Source organism: Dysidea avara, chromosome 7, assembly GCF_963678975.1.
Source record: "Dysidea avara chromosome 7, odDysAvar1.4, whole genome shotgun sequence".
NCBI classification, from domain to species: Eukaryota; Metazoa; Porifera; class Demospongiae; order Dictyoceratida; family Dysideidae; genus Dysidea; species Dysidea avara.
The window spans coordinates 12467819-12480884 of NC_089278.1; the positions used below are offsets into that span (position 1 = coordinate 12467819).

The 13066-nt window shown below is 36.6% G+C and overlaps 1 protein-coding gene across 1 annotated transcript in view; it reads right to left on the reverse strand.

Annotated features, from left to right (window-relative positions):
* Positions 1 to 13066, reverse strand: part of LOC136261200 (wee1-like protein kinase 1-A) — a 24879-nt gene continuing 11813 nt past the window's right edge. Inside the window, exons 9-14 of the mRNA XM_066055175.1 lie at positions 12444 to 12503; positions 11682 to 11731; positions 10729 to 10786; positions 7540 to 7629; positions 6134 to 6189; positions 1 to 272 (exon numbers count right to left, since the gene is read on the reverse strand). Coding sequence (XP_065911247.1) covers positions 173 to 272; positions 6134 to 6189; positions 7540 to 7629; positions 10729 to 10786; positions 11682 to 11731; positions 12444 to 12503 — 414 coding nt within the window. The 3' untranslated portion in view covers positions 1 to 172. The remainder of the gene's footprint in view (positions 273 to 6133; positions 6190 to 7539; positions 7630 to 10728; positions 10787 to 11681; positions 11732 to 12443; positions 12504 to 13066) is intronic.

The following is a 13066-nucleotide window of genomic DNA, read 5'->3' on the forward strand; positions in this document are numbered from 1 at the left end:
GTATAGACAGTACTACTAGTTGTTATGCTTTATATATACTACAGTATATATGGTAGATCATATATTCAGTATTTCACTACAAATCAAATCACAATTATTTTTTGCATTACAAAATAAAAGGTGGGGAAATGATGACTAATACAAATCTACTCTGTACAAGATTAATAGATTGTTAGTAGAGGTTTCCCACACTAAGACTCCTGTTGGCCTTCCTCACACCAACTAGCTGTTTGTTCCTTGCCTTCTGGTTCTGCTGTGCTGCTTGTAGTTCTCTAAAACATGATAAAAAGAGTGAAACACTCTAAGTGACTGAATAGGAACTATATTGGTGGAAGCCTGTGCCATGTGACAACTATCAGAACACAACTGTATTGAAATACACTCATTATACAACAACAAAGTGTAACTTAAGTCATAACTAACCCTCAGAGGCTATTAAACAACAAGTGAAAACATGATAACACAGTAATAACTGTGTAAACCAGCTTTGTGTAAATTATTAGCAATATTTTAATAACACTGCAATTATAAGGCTTGACAGCAAAAAAGTGGATTGACAAATGGTCAGATGGATTGGTTTCTGCATGGGTTCCATCTCCATGTTAACTGATACAAGTAATAGAAGTGCATTGTTTGATAAGACTGTTGATTTGATTGCTAGAAAGTGTTTCTTGTCTCCAGGAACATTAGCATGTTGCAGCCATACTCAAGCAGACATGCAGTCTGGTCACTGAAATATGTAAACATTCACACCACAAACCACACACCATCTGGCAGTATATAGCATAAACAAGTTCCTATCTACATACATCATGCAGTGCAATAGCTCGCTAAGACAGCAGAACTAACCATTACACAGAACTAAAAAGCCCAACCACGTTCACTGAGTAAATGTTGCTTTAGCATATAGCTACTGTGAACACAATTGTTGCACATACCCCCTGAATTTCAGAACATGTTATAATAGCAGGAAGGATATATGTCTCTAACAAGGCATGAATGTCATTAGCATGTCATGAGAGTTGCCAATGTGTACAAGCAGAGCTGTTTAGGTGTATTTGTGGAGAAACAAAATAGTTATTGCATTACTGTCTACTGCTGTAATCATTAAATAATATTGAAATAGAAAGATTGGTTGTAACTAAAACAAGTTATCATCCTGCCACCTGCTACATGGTAGTGTCAAAGCCTCTTGGGAACCACTTAAATAGATTACTAATAGCAACAGAATAACAAAAGGATGGTAATTAGTTTAAATCGTGGCTGGCTGCCCATGCACTACGTTTTTCATCAGTGAATACCATATTTTCACCAGACCATGTAATTACATGATAGTAAACACTTCATCTGAGTCCTTGTAGCTAGGTTAGGTAATCCTAAGGCTACAGAAAAAGTTACTTTCAGACCTTCAGTGCTGGTCACTGTAAAGCGATAATAACAATAATAATCATCTACACACACAATAGTTCTAGGAAAGTTTCTATTTCTATACAGGTGTGTCTCTCTGATTAGTGGACAATTAGTCATCAAATAAGATTAGCATGTGTTATTTGTGTGCGTGCATGTGTGCGTGTGTTAGGGCTGGGACAAATCTTCAAATGTTTCGTGGGTTCAAAGGTTACATAAACTTTGAATTATAAAAACAATCCTTCGAAGCTTCATAATGCACTCATAGCCTATGAAAGAATTACAAATAAACATCATTATCTTTATTGCAGCTGCTTATTCATCTTGCGTGATCAATGTTCGTCTCTTTGTGATTGATCTTCGTGTGCCACGCCTACTTTTAAACCAGCTTGCTACCATAGCTGTAACCTTAAAACACCTTATAAAATGATAGATAATACATGGAAAACATCCTGTTTAGCCATTAGCTGGGTTTGCCTATGCATGATTGCAGTATAGCGGACATGCCCATTTACAATCAATCGATCATGTCATTTAGTACTGCTGCTATGCATTTTTCAAATGCTTACAAACTTATTAAATAGATAGAACTTAAGAAGGATGTGCATAAATACAAGAAAACCTGTAACTCGTATAGCTAACATCGAAGCTTCGAATGTTCAAAGGTAAATTCAATATTCATCCCAGCCCTAGTGTGTGTGTGCATGTATAGTTTGACACAGCTGACCCTATTTTAGGTACCTGTAAGTGCCCTGCCACCCTTACCGAAAACTAGTGCGTCTAACCAAATCACTGATTGCCAAATAAATACATTGTTGCCGTATGACATGAGTATGTAACTAGGACTACAGGGTTGAAAAATAAGCTATGCAATACAATTATTTATTGACTAATTTTTACAGTGCGGTACTTTAACATGTATGTAATGGATTGAAAATGTCCCAGATCAGGTATATAGTCTCTTTCAAAGTGACACAAACATGCTAACTATGCGCCATCAATTTATCATATTTTCACAATGAATGAAGTCATTTTTGAAATCAGTTATATACTGTACATGCCAAGGTTGGATCTTAGATGTCGATAATAGAAAGTGAGGGATAAATATCTATACTAAACCTATTGATTCATAGTATATAGTGCAAATACGCCTAGCATGATGGAATCTTTTATCATGGTTAATTAACCCTTCGAATTCCATATTTAGGCTTTGGGTGTTATAAACCAAATCAATTTTGTGTGTAGTAGAAGCCATGTGCTACAGGTTGGTTGTGATATACACTAGACAGGTGCTAACAACATCACAGGGACAAGCCTGATGGTATTGTGTGCAAGATGTGTGTATAGCAGTGATCTTCACAATTGTATAGTATGTCTGGGAGTAATTTGAAGTGTTATGAATGCCGGCTATTGATTCTAATTTCTTCACTCCTATCCAAAAGCAATATCAAGTATCTTTCGCAGTCAGCAAACACGCACACTTTAAGTTAACACAACATATTAATTTAAATTTGAATGAAGAGCACATTAGATTGTTTAGTAAAAACATCACATGAGTCTTGGAAGGTAACAGTAATTGTTTATTAAACAGTGATTACTCTCAAAAGTACATGACAAGTAACAATACTTTGACATGTCAACTGAGCACAATAATGATGCAATTCCTATTGATAGTCTGTGTGAGGATGTACAAACAACAATGAAGTGCTTTATCTTGGGGACAATGTTGTTGATAATTGTCAGATGTAGGCACAAATCACATGCACACAGTACATTTGCATGCACTACATATGTACATGGACTAGTCTAGCACAGAAAACCCTATAAGAATAGTACTGAAGAATCTTATCACGATAGTGATGCTTTGGTGATCTACTGATTTCACTGACTTACTTTCTATGGTTTAGGATCGCTGTGGAGACTTTCCTGGAGAAGGCGTCTATTACAGATGGATGTTGAATAGAAAATTGACCCTCCCTGATACAAAATGAATTTGGTGTGGTAAAACTGTTGCAAGGGCAAAGTGTGGTTCAAAAAAAATTTCACTTTACCAACCACTTTTTAATTGGAACAGTAAAGGAGATCTTGTCTACCTAGTGAAAAATTGAAGGATGATGCTTTGCAAGTTGCAGATATGTCAAAACTTTATCAGGAAATTAATACCACTCTTTTAACAAATACATTACAGAGACATTCCGTATTAACAGATCTTCTCACAGTAGGATAGTACTTGCAGAAGCGCACTGTGTTGGCTATGCACTCCTGCTGTCTATATACTGTAGCTATACGCTATCCATCCACCACACTAAATTCTACAACACATTATATCACTAAACCCCAGCATAAACACAAATAACTTCAAATAGCAGTATACTTCAGTTTCAGTGCAAACACTTAGTGGGAGAGGAAAGATGCACGTTACTGGTTTCTTCCAGCATGGCATCCATTTCCAGTAAAAGCACTTCATCAAGGAAATGTTTATATGATACAGGGAAGAAGGAAGCCATCAACCCACTACCAAATTAGTATACTCATGTCAGCAGGACACATTGAAATACACTAATAACAAATGAAAAAAAGTAATACTATATACTACACATGCAGTTCTTTGCTCAGAAAATCTGTACACAGAAGGATGAGCTTACAGCCTAATAATTTACACTAGTACAAACATAATGAATAAATGGAAAGAGAAGCCTACACCTGGTCATGTTGTTTTCTATCATAAAAAGTCCCTTCTATTGTAGCTGCTAATTAGACAACATATGCTCAGTCTGGGCCTGAATAAACAAGCCCACATGACACTTGTATGTCTTCAACCAGCTTTTTGTTTATCACAATTAGGGATCAACGAAATAAAAAGTAGTGAAACAATGGAGGTTGCCTACACATGAAGATATTTTAATCTTTACTTCTAGGGATTAAATGTCCACTAGTACACACATATCTTCAGGTGTAGGTGACCTCCATTGTTTCACTATATACTTTTCCATTCTAATTACAAACTTAACATTCCTAATTTTTCCTTGTAACTTTTTTTGCAACATTATGACTGGTGAATTCGCACATACTGTATTAGAAGAAAGAATGGCTATTGTTTTCGTCTAATGTGCACCCAACTATTCAATTACTGAAATAATGTAAAGTGAATATACTCTTTTTTGCTTGAGCTATGTTCAGCCCGTTACACAACATTACAAAATGAAGAACACTTTAAGAAGGACCTCTTTAATCAATCCATTCACAATGGAAATCTCGGATAATTCCCCACAAACACAGGAAGCCATATGTTGTGTTACTGTGAATTGACACCTTACGCTGTCAGCAAAGATAAATGGTACACAAAGAACACAGGTAAGCATGCATAGTAGGTACTGCGGTATGCCGAAAGGCACCTGTCGGGCTGAAGCAACATCAAACAGTGAAAAAAACAAGCCTTAGCAGTTTTCGAGTTACTGTTTAACAGGTTATTTTCGAAGGTGTTTAATTTTTGAATTATTCAAAGAACACAGCTTCTATGAAAATTTAACTCTTTGAATATAAAGCCTTGTGCCAGGTCAGCCGAATTCTGTCCACCATTAAACAGAACTCCACATCTTATCATTCCGGGTAGAAGAAATACAGAACGGATACATGATATCTCTTTCTGTACCTGGCAGGCCAACATCTTTGCTTTCTTATTATTGACGCTGCAACGCCACGCCCACAGCAAATCAACAGTGAAGAATACTTGTTTCCCATTGGCAAAACCATCTTTCCTATAGTAGAGCAGTCCATTTATAAATTATAAATACAACAACACCTAACGAATGTCTCGTTTTCGATTGTACCGCTACGTGTGGTCTAGATCTAGCGTGGTCACCGTCTTCACTTAATTTAATGTGCACATTTACCAAAATAATTTAGTGGCGCTAAGCATGACGATAGAGCATTCAAAATAATACCTTCAAAATTTATTTTAGAAGCTGCTCTTCGAAAATTTCCTCTTCGAAATTAACCCGTTATACAGTACACTTGTCTGAAGGAATCAGTCAGTCAGTAGAAAATTTCATTAAATATTTTAAAAAGCAACTTTTTGAAAGCATTTTGGGTTGCACTGAAGGCACTTTGGGATTGGCTATACCTACCAAGGTGTCATACTCTTCCAGTACATTAAACTACTAAAATTTGCTAACTACCATTTTGTCAAGACCACACCCCTTACTTGTATTTTGTACTCCTTTTGTCCTAATTTCTGTTAATATTTTTTTAAATTTATATACCGACCTACCAACCTGTACACTCTTGAGATTTTGCCCATGAAACAGTTAATCAAGGCCTTAACAGGCCGCCTGCCCCCTCATTGTAATTATGCTTGGATTAAAGTAAACAATTAACTGGTTAATTTAGCATTAAAAACATGGGGTATACTGAGATGGCTATTAGAATAAACATATTAACAGGCCATGTATAAACAAGATAGTTTTGTTCAAAATGAATTTTTCTTGAAAGAGGTTGCTGAAAATTACTACTGTATACAAAAATTTTCAAGGAATGTTTAATTTTGAGGATTTCACAGTAGTTGCTTGGCTCAGGCTGTACGCAAAATATTAGCAATGTAGTAAATAGACAATTCTGCAAAGATAGTTGAGTAAAAAATATATGCAACCATTCCATAATGGCATGCACTCAACAGAGATCTAGTTGCAAAACACACATGTATGGTGTTAATAATTGCTGAACATACCTTGACAACACTTGGTTTTTAAATTTCTCTTCATTCAATTCTCTCCGTAGTTGTTCCTATACACAAAGCAAATATAGCATTATACATAATTTATTAGGAATATATTCAAAATGATGTCACACTAATGTTCTATTTGGGGTTATACTTTCAAGTGTAGTTTCTTATGACAACAAATTTTTGATTTCTAGTCATATTAACCATGATGTGATGGAGTCAGCCACTCTATTTAGAATAGGTAATTTACAGTAGTTGTTTGAACTATTAAACAGTTAAATGGTTGTCCAGGACACACGATAGTGTGTCATGCAGCCAAGGAAAGCCAGTGCATCCGAGCACACAACAGAAAAGTGAAGTATGTATTTTACAGGAACCAAAAAAATGCACTTTTCAGGCATCATACCTCAGTAATGGCTAAACAGAAATACCCCCTTTTTTCCCTGTAAAACATCCCTTGGAGTGGGACATCTTCCATTCCAATTCTGAGCTAAATCGATCCAGCCATTTTTGAGATATGCACCTTCAAAATTCATTTTATGCTGTTTGTACTATTCTTTATCTTCTTCCATTAATTTTTCTTTTCACACCACTTACAAAAAATTGCCATAACTCATGCTAACTTTACCGGTGTATTTGGAGTATAAAGAGCATATTACAGTGCACCAATTTGTGTACAGATTGGTAGAAATGGTGCAAAGCGATCTTCGAAAATTGCAAGTGCAACTTTTTTTTTTGTGTCACGCCTTCAAATTGCAAATGCAATTTTTTTGTCACGCCTTCAGGGTAAACTACTCACAGAAACAAATTAAAAATTGGTATGCACATAGGCTGACCATTTTAGTGCGACCCTCTTTTGATTTGAAAGTACTGAGAGTATTAGCTAAGGAGATATCAAGCAAAACCCAAGATACTCTAATAGAACAGTCACTGAAAAGTAAAAAATTGTGTGCAAAAAACATCAAAAAAATATTCAGTGTTCGAACCTCCACACCCTTTACCAGCTTGCCACTACTGTCAGTTGTTCATTTCACTAATTTCTACCTTATTAATGCAAGTTCTAGTTTACTACACCAGAATGGTAAAGTTAAATGGGTTAGCATGAAAGATGTGATATCAAAGGTGGTGGCTAAGAAATGGCTGCAGTGATATCATGTCAGCGCAATGTCACAAATAAAGTAGTGACATTCTAACATCACTGCAGACATTTCTTGGCCACCATCTTTGATATTACATACTAACCTATTTTTTAAATAGATTTATAAAATACACTACTAGCTGTTTTATGACAGCTTTATAGTATTTAATTTTCATTTTTAAACAGATCTAGAATAATTTGCCATCTGACGTTGTTAGATTTATTATACACAAATCACAAGTTTTTAAAATACACTGTAAAGTACAGTACGTACCTTAGACTTCTCAGTTGTAGGAGAGATGGCAGAGTGGGCGACAATTTGGCTGGCAGATGGTCGCTCAGCAGGATCTGGATATACCATGGCCTGTGATACGATACACATATGAACAGTAAGCAAAAGCACACGCTATTTTGTGATGCATGCACCACAGCATAGTGTGCTTGGAATGAAGTACAGAAAGTGAAAATAAAAGACTTTGGAGAGGAAACAATGTAAGTAAAAAACTAAAGAGTACAAGTAAATCATCCTGGGGCAGGACTGTGGGAGGATGTACCAAGAGACACACTATAGTGAAACCTCCAGATTCTCAGTTAACCGAACTGCAGAAATGACCGCTCTATTAGAGTAGTGACTGTTCTATTAGGGTAATTGATATTACTGAATCTTTTTCTTTGTGCTATTTTAAGGTTATTTATACATACAAGACACAGAAAAATTTGGAATTTTCAACTAGAGTAGGGACCATAGCACATCGACAAAAAGTACTGAAACAAGCTGTAGTGCACAATATTAAATAACAGTAAAACAAACTTGAGCACAGTAGGGATATAACACTTCTTATTGTTTTACTGTGATTTAATATCGTGCACTACTCCAGCTTGTTTCAGTACTTTTTGTCGATGTGCTATGGTCCCTACTCTAGTTGAAAATTCCAAATTTTTCTGTGTACTTGTTTGTTAACTTTTTTTGTAAATAATTATTATGACTGGTGAACCCACGCATACCACATCTGAAATGGCGCTGTGCGCCCCAATTATTGTCTGAAAAGTGAAGTATCCATTACGCTTTGTTGTCAGCTATGTTCAACCCGTTACACAGCACTTCGAATCAAGAACTGTTTGAAAAGCACCTCTGCAATCCACGCATACCGAAAGAAATGGTGCCGCGCATCCCAGTTTAATCAATTATCGTCTGAAAAGTGAAGTATCCATTTATGTTTCGTTGTCGGCTATGTTCAACCCGTTACACAGCAGTACGAATCAAGAACTGTTTGAAAAGCACCTCTGCTAACAAAATAGCCACTATGACAAATACAGACAATTTCCGTTACAAAGGGAAGCCATCACGTGCCATCGCCAAATCGACACTTTTTGCCATCAGCAAAGATGAATGGGACACAAAGGAGGACACTGGTAAGTCCATGAAGAATGCATTGTACATACTGCAGTATGCCAAAAGGCACCTGTCGGGCCAAAGCAACATCGAACAGTGAAAAAAAATCAAGCCCGTAGCCCTAGCCGTTATCGAGTTACGCTTGTCTGAAGGCATCAGGCAGTAAGTCAGTCAGTCAGTCACTAGAAAATTTCGTTAAATAAATTATTTTCAAACTTCTGTAGCAACTTGTTGAAAGAGTTTCGGGTCGATCTGAAAGCTTGTTTGGGCTTAGTTTTACCTAACCAATACTGCATCATCGTCGTCATGGGAAATTGAGGCTGTTTTTAGGGTGATATTGTTTCGTGGGCCACGCCTACTCCTTTGTGGTCCCTACTATACAGTAACTAACGTACTGTATGATATTGAACTTTTCAGACTTATGGACCACCCCTGGATAACTGAGGTTCCACTGTATCTCCAGCCTACTATAAGAAGTTTAAATTTGAGTGGAGAACATGAAAATAAAAATGAAACAAAGAAGTTCATTAGTTCACACAGCTATATCAGTGCACATTTAATTTCTAATAGTTTGTTAATAGCCATGACTCACGAAAGGATAGTATAGCTAACCTCCCTTGCTTCACTACTTTTAATTTCTATAAACCCTACTCGAATTTAAAATTCCTAATTTTCCTTATACTTGTTTACTTTTTAACATTTAATTTATTACTGGTTAACCACCCAACATAATGCATCAAAGGGAAGAATGGTATCAGACATACATAAAGTGCATTAGAATGTGCACCCTGACTATCAAATAACAAAGTGGCCATGTTGCTTTGTGGTCAGCTATGTTCCACCCGTTACCAGGAATTACAAGTGTAGAATGGTACAAGAAGTGTGCCTCTGTAATCAATGAGAAAATTACGGATGACTATTACAAACATAATAGCCAGCACAAGAAACCATAGATGCACTGCCACACCTACACAGTAGTGGACAAAGAAATGGGAGGACAACATGATGATGTATTGTAGCTGCTGCAGTACTGTATAGCATAGCTGTATGATATACACATGTGACTATTCTATTAGAATATTGCAAATGACTATTTTATTGGGGTGATTTGTTATAGTACCTTGATCTCATTGTTGATCCCGAGTGAGCTTATGATATATCATCGATCAATAAGTAACATGGTTATCATGCCTTGCTTTACACACAAATGATTATTTAGTGTTTCTGGAAAGTAGAAAGTCTCTACATTTCTAAAAAGCTGCTTATAATATTCCACTTAGCATCACAATTATATCACCATGTTATGATACAACTATATATCAATACACCCAATCACCACTCTCATTGCAATTCTAGCACAACTTGAATTTTGTCTATCACATAAGAATAGAACAGAAATTGTTTGTAATTTGTGCATTATGCCTCCCAGTGTAGTTGATATGAGGGGGGACTGACCAGGGGCGGAAATGAACTGAGGCACTACATTGTCTCTGGTTTGGTAAGGTGAGACCAAAAAAAAAAAAAAGGCCACAGCCAGCTGACAATAGCTGCCCACCTCACCAGCTACACATTTATAGCTGATAAACTACATAAAAATCCTTACATAGCTCACTAAACACTGCTCTAATACTGTGAATGCTTTATTAGAGTGGCTGCTCTATTAGAGTATCTCGATCTTTATCATGGTTTTCAGCCCCACTCCAAGAAGGATAATTTCAACGTGATATCATTCTGGGGGGGGGCATCAGCCACCTAGCCCCTCCCCCCCTTCCGCCGCCTATGATGTCTCCAACAGTCAAAGTACGTATAAGCGGAATGATCAATCTGCAGACACACTTCTGTAGGGGTTGACAGAACATAGCTGAGAGCTAAAAATAAAATGATTACTTTACCAGCCAGTAATTAGTATGAGATGCACATTTGTCATGCAATTTATAGCCTTAATCATCTGCCATGATGCCATTCTTCCTTTGAAGTATGGAAGTTTACTAATGATGAATTACGTTACAAAATTAAATTTACAAAAAAGTGTAAGAAATACATTCTATCATGTATGATAAAATAATTTACCTTCAGTAGATTATTAAATTTAGTTGAACATTGAGGCAAATCGTCCAGTGTCCCATCCCTGTAATATAATAGCATTTGTCAATACACACTTACATGTAACATCATTAACAACAGTAAAATTGTGTATGCTCTATTAGAGTATTTTGCTTATAGCAATGAAATTTCAATGAGGAATCCTGGAAGTGCTCAAGTAGCTATAAGATCAAGACATTTGGATACCACTTTTGGTAGTGAAGCAAGAGATGACAGAACAGTATAATGGAATTCCGCACCATACCATCTGTAAAACTAATGCCTGTTTCTTTTCTCATGACTGCAACTGTAGTCATCAAGTACAGTGGTAGGAATGTTAAGAAGGTTTCGACAAACAGCTCTATTTAGTGTTGGCACCAGAAATTTTTAACATGTAATGAACATTACAGTTGTCCTCATGCTCATATCAAGGCTGTATGAAGCCTGGTACAATAACTGCTACAAACAGAATTTTTCTTCACCATTATTAAGTTATACCAATGTTTCACAGAGTTTTCATTGGATAGGTCCCAAACATATATAGCTACAGTGTAGGTGACCCCATTTATACTTTTATTCACAGTACCATAGGTAGCCCTAATACAATGAGGTTTTGTTGTACAGCTGACTGTATAACAATATTTTGAACGTATTAGGGTGGTTACTTTATTAGAGCATATTGTCTGCAGCATCTCTCTGGTAAGTTGCACTATAAATCAGCATTATCACAAGCCTGGCATGCCCAACCTGTAAATGATCTCAATACAAACATCAAGATTGTGGCTTCCAATCTGACACCCTACCACTTGGGCAGGCTGACACACACACACACACACACACACACACACACACACACACACACACACACACACACACACACACACACACACACACACACACACACACACACACACACACACACAACATCACATACACATTACCTAATACTGTGCCAGTATGGTCCATTCTTAGGTGGCTCACCTCCTCCACCCTACAATGAGTAAAGAACAAGATCACAACTAATTCTATTTTTTTCTTCTGGCCTTCATGGTATTCCTTTCCTTCTATGAAAAAACTAGAAGAAAAAATTTAAACCAAAGGCCTAAATATAATCAACAGAAATGATACCTATGAAGTGCCTACAGTAGTGTTCAGTGGGCAGCAGGTGACCCTCAGCAACAGCAGGATCAACTGCTGGAGGCACATGGTGATGAGAATATAATCCCTGATGCACACTATGGAACAGCAAAACAGAACCCCAAACTACAACAGAACCACAGAATAAGGGGAGCTCTACTGTATGTTCTATTGGAGTATTTCACAGAGTAATTAGTTAACAGCATACCGTACAGCACAACCCTTAGAAATTGTGACCTATACAGACATCCAGAAACACATGGACTTTGCAGCGCTATGCACTAAAAGGAAAGACTAACAATCAAGCAATCCTGTTATAACACGGATAAAATTGTGAACAGACACAGAAACTACTACTGATCCCAAGGTCCACGGGATTACAAACATTCTTCCACTTGTGGTGAAGAAAACCTGCTCTTGATTAAAGAACTTACTGTTTTGATAAACATTATACCCAAATAATAAAAAGTAATCAAAGCATTTAAATAGATAGACTTATTACTTATTTCAGGTCCCCAGGAGGCCAAGGTAAGATTGTACCACACAAAACATATTGCACAACTTACACTGACATGAATCGTGAGAGCCAATGAAAAAATATCTGCTTTAGGCAAGTGCAAGTAGCTCTGCATAAAAAAAAATACACACACATACAAAATCACAAGACACTCTAACAGTACAAACACCAATATAGACTCAGCATGATTTAGAACAGTGGCCTCTGCAACTATATTTACCATAACAGGTTTAATTCCCATTGCCACATTGTGATCATGTGAGATATATAGTTAGCGGAAGAACTGGTTGAGTTTTACCATGGGATTGATCACATGTTTACTGCAATGTCTGCTTTATTTATATATGGTCAAAAATTGATGGGAATTTAATTGTCCATAATGTGTACACTCTGTCAACTATTGCCCCCCTGGGGTAACAAGCTAATAGTGAGTAGTCAGTATCGTTCCCCCGTCAAGTTGTTCACACAAAAATTATCACTTGGCAGTTAATTAAGGCATAAATACAATAGAATTGAAGCTTTGAGCACTTATCTTCTAGACAACCAAAGAGCACCTAAATAAACTTTAATTCTTACCAGCCAAGAAAATTCACATGGAACTACAAAGTAGCCATAAGTTGATTTGTGCATTGATACAGCTTACAGACACTTGATGAAAGCAATGGTATACAA